This window comes from Centropristis striata, chromosome 16, assembly GCF_030273125.1.
Source record: "Centropristis striata isolate RG_2023a ecotype Rhode Island chromosome 16, C.striata_1.0, whole genome shotgun sequence".
NCBI classification, from domain to species: Eukaryota; Metazoa; Chordata; class Actinopteri; order Perciformes; family Serranidae; genus Centropristis; species Centropristis striata.
The window spans coordinates 28,020,407-28,043,491 of NC_081532.1; the positions used below are offsets into that span (position 1 = coordinate 28,020,407).

The window sequence follows — 23,085 nt, forward strand, 5'->3', positions numbered from 1 at the left end:
TATTATTTAACAGCAAAATCAAATCACAAACAAAGAGGAAACCTTCTTTAGGCCCAACAACTAAAACACAAGACAGGCAGAGAACAATAGGAGAGGGCAGCGGGTGGCGCCAAATCATAAAACAAACAATCAAAACCTCTTTCTACCTAAGTGTTACCCACTCACTAACTATCAAAGACAACAATAAAAGAAAATACTGTGGCTGGCTACTCTAAACTTGCCTAACAAAACAGAAATACAGCAAAGCAGCCACCCAGAAACTAGTAAGAACTAACAAAGTAAATAAACTAAGTGTGATGTGAATGTGGCAAAGAAACTAAAACTATAGCCCTGTTCCCCAAAATAACACAAATATAGAGCGTCATTTCTAGTTTAAATCATAAATCAAATCAAAAATCAATCAAAAACTGAGTTATTTTCACATAGACAAGGAGAGAAACACAAACAAGGCACTAAGTCCACGGACCGTAACACCCCTCTTTTAATTTCTTTGCAGAATGAGAACTATATTTTGCAATTTTATTTATATCTCACCAATGAAAGAGAAGGCCTGAAACTCCCAAACCTCCTGTGGTGTTATTGGGCAGCCTAACTCTCTACTGCCTCCTGCTGGTTCTCACTAGAGACACCAAAGATCTGGGTGAGCATTGAAAGAAGTAATACATCTCATATTTCACTCCTTGAGACTCTTTGATTTGAGACAGAAATATGACATACAGCCTGCAGATAAAAGCTTCATATATCCTTATCCTAACCTACTCTCACCTCTGTAGAAGAAAAGAAATAGTAAAACACTGCACCAAGAGGGGCCTGTTATGGCACTTTTAGGAAACAATCGTAGATGGCTCCCACATCTCTTCAGACATTAAAAGACTTGCATGGTGTGAGGATTTAAATAGCGAAATCTCAGTCGAGGACTGGCAGGCGACCTACTTAGAAGCTCAAACACGAGCCATAAAATCCCCATTTTAAACTACTCCAATGTAAGGACAATAAGATTATATATAAACCCAATCATGTCAAATAATTCAACCCCAATACCTTGGATGTATGTAGTAAATGTGGAATGAATGGCACACTATTGCATTGCGTTTGGAACAGTCCAACTATCCAAGCCTTCTGGATAGAGGTATTGGAGGTCATCTCCCATGTCACAAGTTACTCATATGCCCCAAACTGTGTATTCTTGGAATTTTTCCTATGGATTGTCTTCTTAGCAAGGCTGATAAGAAAATGACTATGTCTATTGTTTACTACAAGCAAAACACACCATAGCCAAAAACTGGTCTACAAGCCTGGCCTGCAGGACTGTGCCCTTGAAAAACATTTCTATGTTTGATAAAATATGGTGATGTTTTATGGCATTTCTAGACGGGGAGAGGGTTACAGGTTGTCTTGATGTCTGATGATAACATGTGCACTCTCTTTTTTTTGGACTGTCGAGGATTATATGGGTAGCATTTTCTGAGTATTTATTCTGGGCCTTGTTAAAGCACTCAAAGTATACTCTTGTTTAAAAAAAAATATTGAGATGATGTCTTGCTGTTCTGCACTGTACCTTACTTTTCTTTTGTCTTTGTTCTTATTGTTATTCTCAAATTATATGAAAATATAAACACGTTTAGGTGTTAATTTAGGCGGTGACTTTTCTTTTTGGACAGGCAGTGTAGTCAGATGTCTGTAACTGTATACAGCAGTGTTCCATTGTTACGTTTCTTATGTAACAAAATGTTATTAAAAAAAAGTCTCCCTAAAAGCCACACACCTTCATCATACATTAGCTAAAGGCTAAGAAATAATCAGCTCTTCTGACTGTTCAACAGCAAATTTCCGCTCCCTGAATAATAATATGAACTCCCTTTACACAGTTTGGTTCCTCTGTTTAATTTATAGCACAGATAAAGATGGCTGACAGCTAGGTTTAGAAGGTTTATACCAGAGGAACGCTGTTTATCTGAAATGGCCGAGGATTTCTTTTACCCCCAAAATTGTCTACCCTCCATTAAAGGTCACTTTGATCGGGAATCTTAAATCTTGTTATTTTTCCTCCTTTTAGGAGATGACCTCAGTAAAGAGTCATGTTGTTAAGATGTTCCCTCATCTTTCTAACACAGTGTGATGGTACCACCATCTGACCCGACATGCCCTGGTAGTGAGGGAAATTCAAAGCTAAACCCAGGGAACAGTGGTTCTGTAAATCGCTGGAAGAAGGTGTACACATGTGTTAGTGTGTCAGAGCGGACTGTGTAGAAGGACAGAGTGCCAGCAGCCCAGTCCAGATACACTGCTAGTCTGGTTGGTTCATTTGAATCGTAGCGTATACATTTTGATGTGGTATTGTGCCAAAATTCAAGATTTCCATCACAGGTCAGCGTCCAGGACTTGTCATTTCTTCCAAACAGGCAGTAATCAGCACTTCCTCTCCTGCTGATTCCTCGGTAAGCCACTGCTATGCAACAGTGTCCCTTACACTCAACCTCCCAGTAACAGCGACCAGTCAAACCATTTCTACACAGCAGCTGTCTGGGGCGCTGAAATCTGTCTGGATGATACCCATAACGTTGTTTCGGCCACACATATGTCACCTGTGTGTTGTTCTCAGACAGTCTGAGCTCTCTTTGTGCTGTGTTTGGGTCCAGTGTGAGTTCACAGGCATCTAATAAAGAAAGATAACCACTCAATAAAGCATTACAACATATACAATATGTATACAACATATATACAACATATTACCATTTTATCCACAGTATACATAAAGTATGTCTTTGTTGTATAGGCTAATGTAAAATCATCAGGCACCAAGCGGTCACTTCCAAAGGTCCCTGACCCCAAATAGGATTTTTCAGTCTTTTATTCTTTAGGTGTGCCATAATTGAATGTGTGCCTGGAGTTGTCTTGGGCTGCCCCAGGACTAGCTTGAAAACATTGCTGGGAAGTAAGTTGTCTGGTATTCCAGATGTCCCTGTTGCCCCGCGACCCGGCCCGGAATAAACAAATAAAATGGATGGGTGGAGACAAAGAACCCTAATGGGCTTACACAATGTCTCTTTACTCAAAATTACACTGTTTACAAGAAGTTACATCATGACTTTTTATAAAACAAATTGTGTCATTCCATATGCAGAACATGTGACGTAAGTATAATCAAATTAAAACAAAAAAGGGAGAAAGCAGCTTTGTTCTCAGTAATAAAATAAACACTTACACTTCTGCAGACCGGTTTTTAACCTCTGCACTCCGCCATGGTCCACTCTGCAAGAGTAAACAACAAGAAAAGTATGTTTTTACGCCACTGATGGACTCTGGTTCTTATTTGTTCTTGTGTTTTCTTAAATATTCTATTCTATATTCTGTGTTATTGTGTTGGCCACCACAAGGGCCAAATGTTTCCTAACTGTTAGTGTAAGGAATTTCTGTGGAAAATTTACATAAAACAGTTAATGCATGATTTTTAGCAAGTAACACCACAGTTTTCATGGGAAAGGAAAACTCATTAGTCAAGTCTGCTCAGTATATCCTGATCGGATGGTCTGGTTGTTATGATAAAATGACAACAGGAATTTGAACTTTCCCCGGAGTTCTCTCATATCAAAGTTGTAACAAAACAGGATATCAGAGGACATGAGTCAGAGCTAAACAGAAATGACGCAGGAACATACAAGGTAAAAAGAGAGACACAAAGTGATTTCTCTTTAGAGTTGTTCTGATCATTGGATTTGTCTGTCACTTTTGACATTTGTATCTATTTTGATACTTTCATTAAAATCCCACACAAGGCTGTAATTCGAATTTACATTGTCGTCAAGTGTTTTTCTTCAAAGATTTTCTACAACATTAGCATGGATATTTTCATAGTCACTGTTATCGTATTGTTTATTATAAGACTGTACGTCAAAAGTGACAGTTTGGAAAATAATTTTACTTTGTGCCTGTTTTTCCCTAAGTTTTGTCAAGTAGTTTCTGATCTAACGTTTAAAGATCAAGATCAAGTTTTTAACAATATCATTTTCCTTTAATAATCCACTTTTTTTTTAATCAAGAAATGAGTGTAAGCGCTCAGCCCTCTATGAGCCATACTTTAGAGTTTCCAGTCTCCATTGTGAATTCTCAAGTCCAGCAGAGAGTAATGCCACTCCTGAGTCTCCTGGATGGTTGTAGCTCAGGTCCAGCTCTTTCAGATGGGAGGGATTGGAGCTCAGAGCAGAGGCCAGAGAGGCACAGCCTTCCTCTGTGACCTGACAGCCTGACAGCCTGTATGAACATCAATGAATAGTTAATTCATTGTTGTTTTGACGATGAAGTTTTATGAGGCAGTGAGAATAATCATGACTGTAGTCGTGAGGTCACACGCAGGTTAAGATTCTAGTCATCTGAGAAAAATTGTATGCGTGAATGCCTTAAAATCTGTTCTAACCTGAGGGTTTCCAGGCTACATTGAGTACTCTTAAGTCCATTAGAGACAAACTTCACTCCTGAATCCAGCAGGTCGTTGCTATTCAGGTCCAGCTCTTTCAAACGAGTAGTCTGGGAGCTGAGAGCTGGGGCCAGAGCTTCACAGCTTCTCTCTGACAGCCCACACTCTCCCAGCCTGGATAAAGATGAATAATGACAAAGACTCTTTCGTTGCTTTGCAAACACAAACTCATGCATGGCCAATAAATCTTTGGTTAGACATTTCACTTTTCTGACCTGAGAGCTTCCAGGTTACAGTGTGGACTCTCCAGTCCAGTCAAAAGAAAGTTCACTCCAGAATCCTGAAGGATGTTTTTACTCAAGTCCAGCACTCTCAAGCTGGAGGTCTGGGAGGTGAGAACTGAGGCCAGAGTTTCACAGCTTTTTTCTGACAGGTTACAGGCACTTAGCCTGAGGAAAAATAGAGAATTTAAAAGAAAACATAAAGATAAAACTGTCTGTTATCCATGAACATTAAACTCACACTGCACTTCTGCACTCACTTGAAGTTTTGACATCCAAAACACACCCTATCCTCCACACTCTGTCTCTGCTCCTGTATTCAATATCCCTGTTGTTATTACAAATGGTCCTCATAAACACCACCTGTCTATTCCCAATGGAAATCACAGGAAAAACATTTAGTAATAAAACCAAATTCTTAAATTAAAATAAATAAAAAATCTACAAAGAAGAGTTATTCAACCTTTGGTTGAAGATGAGAAGTGCAATCAATTTTAAATTAGATCAACTGAAAATTGTTATATCACAGGCTGACCCTGACATCCTTGTCCTGACTGAAACCTATCTTAAAGACAACATGCATGATTCAGAAATGTGTGCAGAAGAGACAGAGTTAGAAGAATAGGGTGAGGCTGTATATGTCAAACATGTTGTCAAACATCTGTCACTTTTTTACAATCTGTCCGTATACCTCCTTTGAATTCATCGCTCTGAAAATTAACTACTTCGATTTGAAGTAAATAAAACTTAAATTTATCTAAAAATAATGACATCAATGTTGTGGGTGCATACAGACCACCATCACCATCCTCAGTGAAATCAATAAATTAGCTGAACTAATCGCTCAGTACAACAAATCAGAGACACTGGTCTTTGGTGACTTCAATCTAAACTGGTTGACTGGTTGATCTGATTATTTAAAAGAGATGTGTGAAACCTGACACCACTGATTAATGAGCCAACCAGACCTAACTTGAAGGAGCCCATAAAATTAAAGCTGATAGACTTAATTCTAACAAGACAAAACTACCAGTGTCAGTTTCAATGACCACCGCCCTGTAGCCTCTGTCAGAAGTGCTAAAATTTTATTCAAATGACACTTCGATGAGGAGGCTTTTCCCTGTGAACTTACTGAAAGTAATATACACCACAAATGTGAAATTCCAAATGTAGATTCAGCTCTGGATTATTTTACAAATTCCTTTCTGCCAATTATCAATGAATATGCACCTTTTAAAAAAACTTAAAAAAAAATAATAAAAATGGATCATGCCCCTGTAACTGGTCGGATGTGGACCCAAATGCAGAACGCTCAGACAGGCACACAGTAAGCAGAGTTCTTGGATGCACAGTTTCAGAAAACACAGTTCACTACAGGCAGAGAGGGGAAGCTTCAACTCGAGAGAAGCCTCGGTGTGCTCTGGGCAAGCGGGAAGGAAACGCCACTTGCAGGTCTTTAGGCCAAACGACTTCCTTTTTTGGTTGACTGATTGATCGATGACTAATGAATCAGTCACTGCACAGCCAGAAAATAAAAATGTAGAAGAAACGCATGGAAGTCTCGGAGAAAAAAACATTCTGCATGTGTGTTACAACAACAAGGCTTTGAAAGAAAAGAGTGCAATTACTAGACTGGCCTGTCTGCAGTCGAGACCTGTCTGAAAATGTGTGGCTAAATGCAAAAATGGAGACCCCGAACTGTTGAGCAACTAAATTTGTACATCAAGTAAGAATGGGGAAAGAATTTCACTATCAAGCTTTAGCAGTTGGTGTCCTCAGTTCCTAAATGCCTACTGACTGTTGCTGAAAGAAAAACCTGCCAAGCATGCCCCTGTCCCAACTTTACAGGAACATGTTGCAGGCATTGAATTCAGAATGACCGTATATTTACAATAAACAATTAGGTTTGTAGTTTGAACATTATATATATTTTAATTGTAGAGTTTTAAATAAAATATATGTCAAACAAGATGAGCAAAAGTTCACACTCTGTTTTATTTGCATTTTAGATGTTTATAAGCCATCCCACCTTTATTGTAATCAGGGTCGTTACCATTACAGGATTCTGTGGGTGTTCAGGGACTCTCTGGAGTGGGACAAGGGAGGTTGATGATTCAATTACAGATGTCAGGATACTGCAGGTCTGCACTGTTGTCTGTTTTGTGTGTTTCAAGACTCCTGGGATACGTCTGGCAATATAGCATTCAATGTCGTTTCACTTGAAGTATGCATTGCACTCTGACAGCTTGAATTTAACACTGGCACCATTCATTTTGCTCACAGTTTTCTTGCCAAAATGGCAGCGTAAGTCTTAAGACCTACATAGCTCTATTGTCACCTGCAGGTAAAGCTGAAAAACTTCAGTACCAGGATCTGGTATTTGAGGCTAAGTATTTATTGAAATAGTACAGAAACCAGCTGACCTGAGTGTTTCCAGTTTACAGTGTGGATTCTGCAGTCCAGCAATGAATACCCGCAATCCCGAATCCTCCAAGTGGTTCATACTCAGGTCCAGAAGTCTCAGACTAGAGGACTGTGAGCTAAGGAAAAAGGCCACAGCATCACAGTCTTCCCACGTCAGCATACAGTCAACCAACCTAAAAGAAAATAAGTGATAAAGAAAACATCAACTTTAAAATCTTTATTAAACCAAAGACTGTGACATAATGTGTCTGTGTCAGTAGAAAAAAATAATTTCAGCTTGTGCTAAGATACATTTTAAAAGGACAGGCTTCAACCTGATTTGTGTGTGGTTGATAATAAAGCTTGCTGACCTGAGAGTTTCAAGTCCACAGTGTGGACTCTGCAATCCCACAGAGAGATACTCCACTCCTCCATCACCCAAGTGGTTGCAAGTCAGGTCCAGCTCTCTGAGACTGGACGATGGGTAGCTGAGAACTGAAGACAGATCTGTACCACACATGGATGCCAGATCACATCCACACAGCCTAAAGAAGCATACATTTTGAAAATGAACAAATATATACTACCTTAAATCTTTATTATTATGAGGTTTAACAAGCACATATTGTGAGAAAATGGAAGAGACAAGGTGAAACAGCATCACTTGTCCCTTCTATCATTATCGTCACAGGGGTGCTATTAAAGGAAAATTATTGTATATTCAAACTGCCATATGGTCATTGTCACTCTAGGGGTCATGCTAACTTTGCACTTGTCACCTTCATTCTAGAGATTTAGGTAAATGAGGACATATATCAGGGCAAGCTGCAAAGGGATGTAAAGGGATGCACAACTATGTCACTGAACCAGCCTGGCTGCTCATAATGCTTTGAATTGTAGTATACTTGGAGCTACATCAAACGAAAAAGGAGAATCCAAGAAAAGTTGTAGAACGGCCATTGAAAGAAACAGTATCTCAGGAAACTTAAGCGTGTGACTTGTTGATGCAAGAAAATCTAAACGTGTTCTCAGGTGAGTGAGCCCAGCAGTGTAACTGCAACTAATTAATTTGCAGGTGTGACAAACCGTGCTTATCAAGAGATGGGCTCATCGCCCCAAAATGAAGAGAGAAAAGGAATAGGGGGGCAGAATCAAACGGTAAGACAAACCCATGGCATCCCATTAAAAGCTATTTTATCTGAGGGATTTCAATATGCAATGGCAGGTGAACGTTTACAAATAAAGATCTCATACAGTTAGCAGTAATGACTAAACCAGGCTACATTGTGTCTTTTTCTGGTCATTTTGGACCAGACCATTTTGGATGTCAACCATTGGTTTGTAGGCGAATTGAAGCCTTGAGTTTGGAATTTTGGTTGTTGCCATCTTGGTGTTAATGGCTGTTGCCATATTTGTTTTTTTTTTTGCAACCAGCGCATGTGGAAAAGGAATTGGGAGCCAGAATGATGCTTTGTATGTAGCAAGCTAGCCTAGCTATTATGGTTTAAGACAGTATTAAGCTCCCAAAATGTTGAGTTAAATGTCATGAACTGAAAGCAAACTGTGAAAGGGTTAAAGTTTTAAGATAAAAACACACTCAATCACATGATAGTGCTTTACTAAATTACATCATCATCATGCTGCATTGAAGATAATTTAAAACCAGCAATTGAGACCAAATTCTCATGTCAGAATGTTTAATGAGTTAATAAATCAAGTGAGAATAAAGCTGCCTTTTTGTCTTGGCTTACAGCGAGCTAGGGTGCAACACAGGTGTACGTCTTCATATGAAGCATAGCCCTTACAGTATTAGCTTGTCAACACACATAAACAGCTAAGCTAACATTAGCATTGGATATACCACGATAGCAGAAGTTTGTGAACTATCTTCCCATGAAGCCCCTTCTGACTGCTAACATTTTGCCATGCACTATGTGTTGCCTCCTATTGGCTATCAGAGAGAATACAGGGTTAAGGCACTGTCAATTTGAGTTCATTCTTCAGGCCCAGGGGGTTGCTGCCTGTGTAAAAAGAATAAATATTTGGAAAGCTGTTGGAGGCTCGCACTGGATTCCCAAGAGTATGCCACCTCAGTATGTTTCCTACACCTGAGGTGGCAAGTTCAAAGTTAGCATTACCCATAAAGACACAATGACCACATTTATGAGAAATTTGCCACGTTAATAGAAACCTGAATGTTAATATGTGTATGTGAATTGCAATTAATCTTGTCAGGATTGGAGCCATATTTTAATGGCAGTTCATCGATTTGTTTTTGATAGTTGAATCTGAATCAAAAGTAATCACAAAAATGACACCGTGAGGGAACGTCAATATTTCATCCAGAAACAATAAATGTCTGTTCCAAACAAGACATTTCAGGCATTTATATACAGACCAAAGTGGTTGCCTGACCCCTAACAATTGACCTTTCTAACCGGAGAGCCACACTATCAATACTGAAAATGTGACATTATGTAACAATATGAGTGGTAGCATGCAACCTTAAAAAAAACTCATTATGTATATAAGAAGGGATTATATTGCTTCAGCAGTTACAATGGTAGCCCATGGTTATACAAGTAATCAGGATGTGATGTGAAGTGAAAAAATCTTAGAACAAAGAAAGCAGACCTGAGAGTCTCCAGTTTACATTGTGGATACTTCAAGCCAACTGTGAGCTCATGGAGTCCACCCCTCAGCTTATTGTTGTAACTCAGGTCCAGTTCTCTCACATTACAGGTCAGGGAGCCAAGAACTGAGGCCAAAGCTTTGCAGCCTTCCTCAGACAGCTTACAACCTCTCAACCTAACCCAAAAGGAATGAAAAAGGTCATTAAAATATAATATTTACGGTTTTGAATATATAAAGTATAAGTTGTGCACCCACAGGCATAGACTGGAGGCTTGAAGCACTGGCATCATCCTCAGAAGACCTTCCTCTGAAGCAGAGTATTTCTTTAGGTCAAACACATCCAACTCGCTCTGTGATGACAATAAGATGAAGACCAGAGCTGACCACTGAGCATGAGACAGATTGTTAGTGGACAGACTTGCTGAACTCAGGCACTGTTGGATCTCCTCCACTAGAGAATGATCATTCAGCTCATTCAGACAGTGAAACAGGTTGATGTTTCTCTCTATATTGGGATTTTCCCTGATCTTCTTCTTGATGTACTGGGCTGTGTCTTGACTGCTCTGTAAGCTACCTCCTGTTTGCGTCAATAAGACTTGAAGAAGTGCTTGATTGGTCTGCAGTGAGAGGCCAACGAGGAAGCGGAGGAATAAGTCCAGATGACCATTCCGACTCTGTAAAGCCTTATCCACTGCACTCTGGAATAGGTGTTTGACTTCAGATTGCTCTGACTGTTGGGAAGCTGATTCTTCTTCTGAGAGTAGGTTGACATCAGAGTTGATGAATGACACAATGACATGAACAGCAGCCAGAAACTCCTGGAGGCTTGAATGGACAAAACAGAAACGTTTATCCTGGTTCAGGGCACGGTCTTCCTTAAAGATCTGCGTGAACATGCCTGAGTACACAGAGGCAGCTCTGATATCAATGCCACACTCCATTAGATCTGCTTCATAGAAAATGAGGTTGCCTTTATGCAGCTGCTCAAAAGCCAGTTTTCCTAGAGAAACAATTATCTTGCTGGTCTCTGTGTTCCAAAGTCGATTGGTTTCTTCATTTTTCAGTTTGAACTGATCTGATAGAAAATGGATATAAAGCTCAGTTAAGGTATTGGGTGGCTCTCCTCTTTCATTGGTTTTCAACACATCCTCCAGAATTGCTGCAGTGATCCAACAGAGGACTGGAATTTGGCACATGACGTGGAGACTTCGTGATGCCTTGATGTGGGTGATGATTCTGCTGGCCAGCGCCTTATTCCTGAATCTCTTCCTGAAGTACTCGTCCTTCTTTGGATCAGTGAATCCTTCCACCTCTGTCACCATATGAATGTACTCTGGAGGGATTTGACCGGCTGCCTCAGGTGTTGTGGTTATCCAGAGGGAGGAAGAAGGGAACAGTTTCCCCATGATGAGGTTTGTCAGCAGCACGTCCACTAAAGCAGAGTCAGTATCATCAGTCAGGACCTCGTTGTTGTCAAAGTCCAAAGGAAGTTGACACTCATTCAGACCATCAAGAACGAACACAATCTGGAGTTTATCAAAACTGCTTATTCCCTTGGTATCAGCAAAGAAGTGATGAAGAAGTTCCACCCAGGTGTATTTTTTCTCCTTGAGCGAATTCATCTCTCGGAAAGTGAATGGAAATATGAGCTGTGCATTGATGTCGATTTTCTCTTCAGCCCAATCCAGGGCAAACTTCCGCGTCAAGACAGTCTTTCCTACCCCTGCTACTCCTTTTGTCAATAATGTTCTAACTGATCCATCTTGACCCGCTGAGGTTTGAAAGAAGTTGATAAGCTGTTCAGAATTAACTGTGTTGCTGGATGATGTTGCAATTTGTCCAAATGTCTTTCCAGACTTTTCCTCTGTGATGCGGAGCTCAGTGTAGATCTCATTCATCAACATCCGCTTTTCAGATTTTGTGTCTTGCTCAAACAGATGCTTAAACTTTTTCTGCAGGTTGGATTTGAGTTTACGCTGGGAATCAGTGAGAGCCTCTGAAGTGATACACAATAGAGACATTACTTAGAAGCCATCGTAAGTTGAGATATACAAAAAATTTCAAAATACATGAACACCAATTTCCATTTCCATGTTACCTGTACCACCTATTGATGTTGGGTGAAGTATCACCCTGACTGACTATTGTAAGACTCATTCGCAATGTCTTATGACCTTCATGCAACAAATGTAATCCTTTAACCCTGTATGGGATTAGAACACTGACATAAATCGTGCACTCGTTTTGAGACCCGCGCGATCGCAAATCAAACATCCGCGGGCGCATATTGTTTTTTCGAGCGCTTTCAAATCACTCGCGAGCTATTTTGTATCCTGCATCTCTGCTCCCTAGAGCATTATAGCAGCCTACGAGGAGGAAAACACGATTTGCACGTGCGCGGGTCTGCTCTCCTCTGCTCGCTCACGACCATAGACTGTGCTCGCGACACTTTCACCTGCCCGCTCTCGAGTGAGTTTTTTAGTGGGCGGTTTTTGTGGGCATGTCAATCACCATTGTACCGAATATGATTGGTTGAGCGACTTCGCTGATTAGACAGCAAGGTAAGGTAGCTCCACTAGGACAAACGGGACAAATCTCACAGCCCTGAATGCCGAATGTGACAACATTAACATTAAGGCCTCTAAAATGATGAATATACAGCTACTATATTGATTTACAAAAATTGAAGGAGAATAAATACAATGGTTCAGTTTAACCAGGATAAAGATCCACATTATCTACCTGTATTTTCAAATACACCATGCTTATGAATAAAAATAACCTTATTACAATAATAGATTTAGATTAAGGGACACTATGTGTATAAGGCCTTCAGTTTGTGTTTCTGTTGTATGTCTAAAGTCTGATAATAGTCCTGTTGATGTCATAGTGATGTCAACAGGGTTAAATGGAGAGTCTGAACTACAAACTATGATGTATAGTTCGGAGGAAGCTGACATTTTCTGGACAAGAAGGATACAGTGTTTTAAGAGCCCAACTCATACTGGTTGCTTAAGTTGGGAAATATTTTTTTGTTTGTTTTGACACAGAAGTGGTAATTGAGTGTTTAACAGTGAAAGTGTCATTGAGAGAGTAGCAGGCAGGTGGCGTTCTAAGTTCTTCACATCCTATTCCTTCAAACAAACAGGAATTTTTTTACTTGTTGTAGAAGTGCTACTCGTTGATGTAAGTCAGAATAGTTATTATGGAATCATTTTGGTTCAATGCATGGGTCAACGATATTGCCTTGACCTGGGCACCCTCCCCGCTGTGGGTAGCAGGTGACCTTTGCTGGTTGGGTTTCCACGTAGCAAAGTAACCTATTAATAAATGTTATGAAACTAAAATATACATTAAATAATAACAAAACATATCACTACTACCCTAGGGTACATATTACAACTACTATTTCATGTTATCTTAATCTAAACTGTTACAGGTCACTAATATGTGCTTACATTGTCAAAATGCTACAAGATGACAAAACTATGAACAGCTAAAAAAAGATGTGTTTGTTGGATAGTCTGTAGTGTGTCAATGTAGGCAATAGCTTATATTTTTCCTGCATGAATGCTCAAGCATGTATTGAGCAAGTTTACGATTTAAAAATTTTTTTTTTAATAAATTACGTTCATAATTTTCAGGGACAAATAATTACATCTAGAATATGAACAAAACATTTTTATCAAAATAAAAAGATACAAGTTACAAAAATCAGAGCGTTTTAATGCTCTGATTGTTGTTAAATAATGTTTTAATTAATGTCATCGATGGAGGAAACAAAAGACATCGCTCAGACAAACATATTGGAGTACATTGCTCTGTGTGACATTTTGCAAACTTTCAAGTCAAGGCAATATACTGTATAGCACCAAATCACAACCCATGTTATTCAGGCATTCAGGGCTGTGAGATTTGTCCCATTTGTCCTAGTGGAGCTGCCTTACCTTGCTGTCTAATCAGCGAAGTCGCTCAACCAATCATATTCGGTACAATGGTGATTGGAATGCCCGCCCCCTTACTGACAAAAACCGCCCACTAAAAAAACTCACTCGAGAGCGGGCAGGTGAAAGTGTCGCGAGCACAGTCTATGGTCGCGAGCGAGCAGAGGAAAGCAGACCCGCGAGAGCAGACCCGCGCACGTGCAAATCGTGTTTTCCTCCTCGCAGGCTGCTATATTGCTCGAGGGAGCAGAGATGCAGGATACAAAATAGCTGGCGAGTGATTTGAAAGCGCTCGAAATAGCAATATGCGCCCGCGGATGTTTGATTTGCGATCGTGCGGGTCTCATTACGAGTGCGTGATTTATGTCAGTGTTCTAATCCCATAACCCTGAATCAAGAGATTTCTTTGGCCACTTTGGACAGTAGTAACTGCAAACAAAACTATGGCATACAACACTATATTGACCCTTGATGTGCTTTAACAAGTGCTTATTTACACATCCAGCATCCATTTGTATTCTCTGTTCTACCATGTAATGTATTTATTGAGTTCTCCTCTACTTGCCTTTGGATGTTGGGTTAATGTTTAATAAATGCTGCACCAAGTCATTCCTTTTGATCAACTTCAAAACCTTAATGGTCATCTCCCCTGAATTTTGTTCATAGGCCTTTCTGATCGCATCCACGGCGTCCATCCTGTCTGCATTCCCCAACTGACTATTTGGGATCGCTGGAAAGCCTTCCAAAACATCAGCCTGCTGCAGGAACCATTTGAACTTCTTGAACTCTTCATCTTTCAAATTCTCCAATGTTTCAAGAAGATCTGTGGATGATGCCATGGTTGCTTCTTGCTGAAATGCAATTAAAGTTATTAACAATTAATGATATGGCTTTATTCATTAAGATCAATTGATACACAGAAATAGGTAATGGAGAAATAAATGGTTTGGGCACACTGACTTACCTTTATTATTGTAATCAACATTAAATAAGATTTTTTAAAGGGGTCATCCCGATATTTAATGTCGTAAATCCATAAAGTAAATTTCTATTTCATCCTTCCTGACTGCCAGAGGCAGTGCATAGGCACTGAATGACTTTGTCTGGCGATTGCTTAGGTCAAGTAGTTAAACCCAACCAAGTCACCTGTGACCCCCTAATAACCTCAGACAAGTCCTATCTTCCTGTGTCGTGATCTGTTCTGTTGTTATCTTCTCGCTGTTGCAGGTTCACTACGGTTGTAGTATCAGCTTATGTATCTAAGTACCTAGCTAGCCCGCTGTAGTTAAAGCTAGAGTGTAGCCTTGTGACTGCATGCTTTAGTCGGAGCCGCAAGGTGCTTGCCCTCCAAGGGCTGAGACTCGTGTGCCCTCCTTTGGATCACCATAGGATCCAAGAAACAAAGGTGCACTGTGCTATGCCTGTCATTCTGGAGCTCCTGCAGTTTCTCCTGGATGGCCATTTCGACTAAGCATGTCCAAGTCGATAACAGCAGGGTGGGGTGCCACAGGCTGGTTTTCTTTCTGAAGGGGGCTCTGAGACTATGTCCTTCACAGGTATGGGACCTGCCCTTGGTTCTGGGTGCTCTATGCTTGCCTCCCCTTGAGCCACTGGTACAAGCAGAGCTTAAGTCGCTGTGGGCAAGGACTGCCTTCCTCCTTACCATCACTTCAGCAAAGTGTGTTGAGGAGCTTCATGCCTTTTCAGTCGGTAGTTCTTGTCTCTGATGGCTCTGGGGTCACCTTAAGGCCGAATGCTGCATTCCTGCCGAAGGTTCTGTCAAGCTCGCATCTCGATTGGCCTATACAGCTGGCACAGTTTGACCCACCTGAGGAGGAAGGGGGCGATACATTTGGGCGCTTATGTCCTTTGCGGGCTCTGAGGGCATACATGGGTGGTACTGCAAGTAGGCCTATATGCTTTTTTTGTGTCCTGGTCGTCCCAAGAAGGGTCATGCACTTTTGAAAGCCTGTCTCACTGGATCATGGATGCTATCACCCACACATCTGAGGTGCCAATCTGTAAGGAGCATCTCCACATCGAGGGTGCACGTTTGCCAGGTTTTACCATGTAAATATTGCCACACCTCAACCACAAGGCATGGCTTTTGGTATGGGTCATTTAATGCTTATGCACCACCTCTGGCGGTCAGGAAGGATGAAATAGAACAAATCTTAAGAATAAAACTATGGTTCTATGACAGTACATTTTATCTCTCAGAATCCCCCGTGGCTTCGAGAAGATTCTCAAGGAACAGATCCTCTGATGACAACAGAGAATATAACCTATCCAGGGTCATCCTTGTTGGTATAACTACTTGACCTGCGCAAGTGCGAAAAACATAATCAATCATTGCTTATGCTATGGCGGCCATCCAGGATTCATATAACCATAGTTGTACACGTAACCTTCTATTTATTATTGTGTCACTTTATCATTGTATTAACAAAATAATTTTTAAAACAAAGCATATAACTCTTTGTATGGGTTGCAGACTAAAAACACTGGCTTGTAATTTCCCATAATGCAACTCAAAATTGTGTTTCATTAGACCACAGAGACACAGAAGACTACAACTATTTGAGTAACTATTATTTGTCATGCTATGGATAACACTTTTGAACAAGAGATTGTGTTATGACTGTGGTCATTATTATAGTTATTATTTAGCAAACTGCGTTTGTATGTGTGCCCTGTGTCTTTGTTTTCCTTTTTTATATGCTGATTGGAGTATGCCATAGCCGTGCTGTGATTGGTGGAAAGGTTCCACGCCTCAATATTATGCAGATCGGGGTGTGCCATAGCCGCGGTGTGATTGGTGGAGAGGTTCCACGCCTGGGCCAAGATTGGCTGCAGCCGGAACCACCTGGTTTAAAGGGAGCCAAGATGGCGGCCGTCGGTGGCAGCAGGCATTTCCTCATCCTCCTCGTCTCCCAACCGGTTCACACTTTTGTTTGAGTTAACTTGTGGTTTTGGATATAAATCCCTTGTTTGAGCAGTAAGGGTGCCAGGTTTTGTTTCTGTTTTTTTCTTGTTTAAGTAGGTAGGGAGGTAAGATTTTGTAACTTTTGTTTTCTCAGGTAAATTCCATATTTTTAAGACAGGATTGTTTTGTTTGTTATTTTGGCTTTAGTCCACCCCTAAGTTGAATAATATATTTGTATTTTCCTCAGTTCTCATTATAAATAAATATTACCTATCCTTCAAGCTAATCTTTGTTTGTGGCTACTTGGGAGATGGAAAAGATGGGGCCTTTTCATGTTGTGCTCTAGGCCCCCTAGACTGGGGCATAACAATTGTAATTCTGAAGAAATTGCGCTGGGAATGCTGGATGTCGAATAGCTGACGGTACGCTGCCATTCTGGCAGGAATGTTTCAGAAGAAGTCTAAATTGTAATAGTTTGAAAAGTGTGACTGGGGGGAATTAACATGAATGTAATGACTTGTTAAATATTATAATAATATATAGAAAATGTGGAATATTTTATGATCATTGTAGAGCTGAAGCTACACTGCGATGGTGGCTTAAAAGGGTAAGATAGTGGCGTTCCTGGTGGCACACCTGGTAGAGCCCGTACCATAGAGGCATTGTCCTCGTAAGCGGGCAGCCAGGGTTAGTATCTGACTCGCCTGTCTTCCCCTCTGTCTCCCTCTTCACTCTGTCTCTATCAATAAAGCCAAAAAATGGCCAAAAATTATCTTTAAAAAAAAAGAGGGTAAGAAAAAGTTGAAGTACCGTAATTTTCGGACCATAAGCCGCGCCTTTTTCCCCATTTTTCGATTCTGCGGCTTATATAACAGTGCGGCTAATCTATGGATTTTTACAGCTAACGGCCACTAGGTTACCTCCTAAATCTATGGATTTTACAGGTTACAGTCCACCAACTTTAACTCTATGGGCTCTATGACCAGTCCACGAGGAGCGGCGGGCTCCAGCAGGAAAAGCTGGAGACAGGTGTACGTACCAGATCGGCTCGGGATCCTTCATATACTTTTAAGCTATTTTTCACTTGTCTGTGTGTATTTGTGTCGAAAGCTACTTAGTTTGTCGGAGTCGCCGTGCCGTAATCAGCGGACCCCGAGCCAATCTGGCAGGGCGCCGGAAAAGAGTGAAACAGGTAGCGCGCAAAAGTAAAAGTGAAACCGAGAGTGGTACGAGAGACAGAACGAGAGACAGAACGAGAGCAAGACCGACATTACGAGAGCGAGATAGTTTGTGCAAAGGAAGTTTTCATGCACAAACCCTCATTATGGAAAACAAACGTAGAAATGCATATGATGCAGCTTTTAAGTTAAAGACAGTCAATCTGGCTGTAAAATGCTAAATGACATGTAATGTAAAAGAAGCTTCCTCAAGCAGCCATCTCTTTCCCGACAATCCCCTCTGTGCACGAACCCTTACATATGGTAATTAAACATTAAAACACCTGCGGCTTATAGTCCAGTGTGGCTTATATATGTACACATCATTCAATTTAGCTGCTGCGGCTTATACTCCGGTGTGCCTTATAGTGCGGAAAATACGGTAGTAGGAAAAATGCCGAGACATGGTTGAGTAAAACTGGTGATAAAGATAGTAGTATGTGGAGACAGAGGTCGAAGAGCAAAGTACCAATCAGAAACAGAGACATACTAATGGAAATGTCTAAAGGTGCTGAGTCATGATTCGGGAGAACTTGTGATAAAACACAATGAAAAATGTGGAAGGAGACAGTAGTCAAGAAATGTGGCAGAAAAGAAAAATCAGAATAACACGTCTCCAGCATTCCCACCAATTATGTAAATGATATGGTTGGTTAATTGGTGGTTTATATAATATGTTAGTTCTCAGTTGACCTACCTAATAAAGAGAAACAAATTATATTTCTAGAAATAAATATCCTTAGTCATAATACATTTCAAGACTGGCCTAAGTTAATATGTATACACTTTACTTAAGGAATAGTCCAGTAAAAATCTATGTTTTCAATGACTGAATACTATCACCTACCTACCACCTGGAGGCTTGAATGGTTTCTCCGAAGAGTTTGTATCTTCCTCCTTTATGGTGGATGGCTGCTGAAGTCATCTTGGAATGAAAGCAGAGTGGATTAAACATCAAAAGCATCAATACAACCAACATAAAACAACTGAAGTTTTCAAATTTAAATCAGTGTCTGATATTAATGATCTATCTAATAAATTCCAAGCTCATCAGCGTTTTCTACACAGTCTACACAATGACTGTAACAACATTAACTGTATTTAAACCTGATTTTAAGTATGATTCAAGAAATAAACCCACAGTATGTGTTAATTAGTTAATCAATATACTATTAACTTTCAAAGGTTGTGTACAGTACCTTGTCATGTTGAAGATAACCTGCCTCTTTGACATTGGACTCTCACAGTACCTCTGGCTCCAAGCACCAGCAGTAACACCATGTGAGCGCTCTCTGCTGCAGTCAAACAGAGATTTATTTCAATGGGGTTTATTTAATCTAAACATCAGGCAAATTATCTAAAATGTAAAGCTAGTAAACATCTTTATGGGGAAATTACTCCTTCGCAATTTTCCTTCCGACTCCTATTGGTATACTTACAGTTATGAAATAACAAAAAGTTGGTGTAATGTGTTAATTATTGAGCTTTAGCAACTAAGTACAAATCTGTAAAATACAGATAATCTTCAGCAGCAATTAAGACACACAGCGCATGGTCCGTCAATTCAAGTTCACAAAAAAATACTCATACAAGAATTACAAATCTCTCTCAGTGTCTATTTCAGTGTCACTTGTATACACTGCTCAAGTTACCACCTAGAGCAAAAAGATAAGATAATCATTGCAGTGATTAATATGTTTCAGCCATAAACAAGTTATTTAATCCTCAGTGATCCAGTGAGGAGTTTCTCATTTCTAAAACGAGTGTACAACTGCCAGTGGTGTAAAAAGTATTCAGTTCCCTTACTTTAGTGAAAATACTAATACCACACTGTGGAATTACTCCACTACAAGAAGAAGTCCTGCATTCAAAACATACTGAAGTAAAACTACAAAGTATCAGCATCAAAATGTCGAGGGTGTCTGCTGGGGGACGGGTTGGTGGGTCGCACCATTAACACAGTCTTGGTATTAAGGATTTAAATTATTAAAATCTTGTGTTTATGATTCATTCATTACTCATCACTCTGGGGAACCATTCAATGCCACTGATATTGTTGTATAAACAAATTTTACACATTGTTCATGACAAGCAGATAAAAACTTATGAATCTGAAAAAAGACATACATTTGTTGGAATAAAACAAACTATTTATTGAATATAAATGCAGGGGTGCTTCTCTGCCCTCCCTGTGTGTGTGTGTGTGTGTGTGTGTGTGTAATTACTAGTTGGACACAATATCCCCCAACTAGCTCTCATTTTTTATTTAAGTTCTTGTATATAGGCTGTTTTTTTTTTTGTTTCTTTACCAGTTCTGACTACCCTCTCGTTTACTCTTTTCATAGCTCTCATTATTTTGGTGAAACAAGTGATTCCGTTCAATAAATAGCCTTCGAAATCCAGTGATGAGATGACTTACTGTACACATACGAAGTATGTACATACAATGTAATGTTGTCGCAGAGGGATTGCCTAAAACTGGCTGTTGGATTGCTTTTTTTTGATCAGCTGGTGTGTGGCAAGCTCCTTCTGAACTCTACAGGAAACCCACTTGATTCTTTCCTGTTCCTCAACTAAAACATAGTAGCACAACTTGGTGGGCGTTGTCCTAGTAATCTCTCTGCATGAGAAATACAAGGGGCCTTTCTCAGTTCTCTTAATTGCACCCTTGTTTCCCTCACTTGTGTCTTTTCATTGCATCTTAGTTCCGCCCACCGGGGATGCATGGAGACATGCAGGGAAACCAGGTGAGGAGAGGAAAAGTTTTAAGACACATGAGAAGTACTTTCCTCCGAAGCATCCGTTTCTAATGACGGTGGCAGCGGATCACAGCTGGATCAGCTCAGTCAGGCTTTAAAACAGCTGTTAAAGCCCAGATACAGACATGCACTAATAATAGCTTCAATAATTAATTAATTCATTATCCTTAACTGCTTAACCAGTTAAGATAACTCAGGTCGTGGGGGACTGGAGCCGATCCCAGCTGACATTGGGTGAGAGGCGGGGTCACCCTGGACAGGTCTCCAGACTGTCACAGGGGTGAAACATAGAGACAGACCATCATGCTCTCATTCACTCCTACGGGCAATTTTAGAGTCACCTAATAAACCTAAGCTGCATGTTTTTGGACTGTGGGAGGAAGCCGGAGTACCCGGAGAGGATGAAGCTACAAGTCTCCCTTCTAACGGTGCGTTCAGACCGGACGCGTAGCGAATATTTCGCGCGACAAGATTACATACAAAGTCAATGCAAACACGCGAATAGACGCGAATTTTTGCCGGCGGCACGAATCGCGGGTTTCGCGCGACGCGAATGCCGCGATTGACGCGGCGCGAATGTCGCGGCGCGAATGAAACAACGCGAATTCGCGTGAGTTCAATAAATTCAACTTTGGCGAAATATTTGCGTGACGCTGTGTCGGGACACTATCAGCGTTGAGATTCTGGACGACAGTGTCCGAGATACATACACGAGAGAGAGGAGAAAAGAGGCAGGAAGGAGGAGTGGGTCGGCAGGAGGGACAGGAAAAAGGTGGAAGTACTCTGCGGTCCTCTCTCCGTGCTGAGTGCGCCTCCGGATGATGTCACTCACCCAGACACGACGGCGTGTTTTCCGACGTATCTCGGACTTCCAGAGCAGGTACAGGGATGGTTCATGGTTGATGACAGAATGAAATGGAGGGAATTATTTGGCGCTAAATAGTCTCTTGGGCGAAAATTCGCGTCGCGTTACTCGCGCGAGTGACGCGAATTAAATTCAATTCTCGCGCGTATCAACTCACGCGAAAATTCGCTACGCGTCCGGTCTGAACACACGGTAACAAGTTCTGAAGATTTATTTACACCATCAATTCTAACAGTTTAAAGGTTTAGTACACCCCAACACTAAACAATTGGAAAGGTGATTACACCAAAATACAATATATTAACAAATGATTAAATGTTTGTTACACCTATGTTTTCTTTAAATTTAATCATACCCAAATATGTATTTTTGTATACATCTATATAATTTACACATGTAGTTTGATCCAACTATTTCAGTTCTCTATTTCTTAATATTCATCATAGCACAAAACTTGCACTGCATTGATCAAAATTGCCAAAACATATAACAGGGAGTGTCTGGTCTTAGGTGTCCAGTCCTCACTGTTGTTGTGGGAATTTGAAATAAAGTCTGTGCAATACTGAAATGGTTTAACATATTTTATTTAATAAATTATCTAATGAATGAATGAAAAAACATGTTCGTTGTAATGCTTCCACGGAAATTGGGGGCACTGTTGCAAAATACAAGAGGTCTAGAAATGCAGGTACAGATCTACAGGTAGGCTACAGATCTGAAATATTAACATAAGTTACATAAAAGCATATTTGCCCAAAACAATAGTTGTATTATTACCAGCTGGGATGGATGTTTGTGTGGATGGATTGGGGTTTTTTTTACCCTACACCTTTCCATGGTAACATGCACTTTGTAGACGGTCCCTGCGCACTGAAGCCACAGCCGACAGGGCATAGGAGCGTTGCATTTCAAAATCCTTCTCAGAGTATGCATACTTATAAAAACATATATCATCCACTGTGCTCAATAACTGTAGAATCTCACCATGTCTCAAACCAAGCTTAAAGTACAATTTAACTGAGCCGTATAAACAAGCCATAAACTATTCTTTCCTCTCGTTTAGTTTCGTTTCGTTAACATGAAATGACGTAATAGGCCTACTGAGCCTTTTTTTAATTTATTTTTTTAGTGTGGGAGCAATACACTTCCGTAGTAACCTATTACATGTGTGAGCCAAAATAACACAAAGTTAAGAACAATTGGCGACTAGACTGTCTGCTAGACCATGCACAGGGCAAATAAAACCATAACATCTACAATGCGGTGTGCCACCTTTAAAAAGTCTCTTTAAAGTTTACAAAAACATGATGCTAGGCTTCAAAAAGTTGTAATTGTTCATATTGATCAAGTACTAACCTGTTAAATACAGATAATGTTCAGCAGTAGTTATGGGTCGGACTGTGCCGAGGCTTCGGAGCTTGTGTCGAGAAAATAATCCAGGAAGTCTTTAATTAGGGCGTAACCTTTTGTATTCCTTTTTTATTTATATATTTTTTTAACTTTATTGAAATAAACATGAAAGAACATACAACTCTCGCAGACAATACATAACATATAATAAGATAGAAAATAAATGTTGTCAACAGTTAATGAAGGGGCAATGTATGAGATATAGCAATATAAAAATATATATTCACTTCCA

The 23,085-nt window shown here is 40.3% G+C and overlaps 1 protein-coding gene across 1 annotated transcript; it reads right to left on the bottom strand.

Moving 5' to 3' along the window:
- On the bottom strand, window positions 1-22,870 carry LOC131988634 (NACHT, LRR and PYD domains-containing protein 12-like). The gene is made up of 13 exons (XM_059353790.1): window positions 22,800-22,870; window positions 19,019-19,114; window positions 18,667-18,744; window positions 14,242-14,527; window positions 9,988-11,728; window positions 9,733-9,906; window positions 7,470-7,643; window positions 7,119-7,292; window positions 4,690-4,863; window positions 4,415-4,588; window positions 4,078-4,251; window positions 3,206-3,252; window positions 1-2,656 (listed from the first exon to the last, which is right to left on the bottom strand). The coding sequence occupies exons 4-13, from the start codon at window positions 14,513-14,515 to the stop codon at window positions 2,106-2,108; spliced, it is 3,657 nt and encodes a 1,218-aa protein (XP_059209773.1). The 5' UTR covers window positions 14,516-14,527; window positions 18,667-18,744; window positions 19,019-19,114; window positions 22,800-22,870; the 3' UTR covers window positions 1-2,105.
- Window positions 22,871-23,085: the final 215 nt, after the last annotated feature.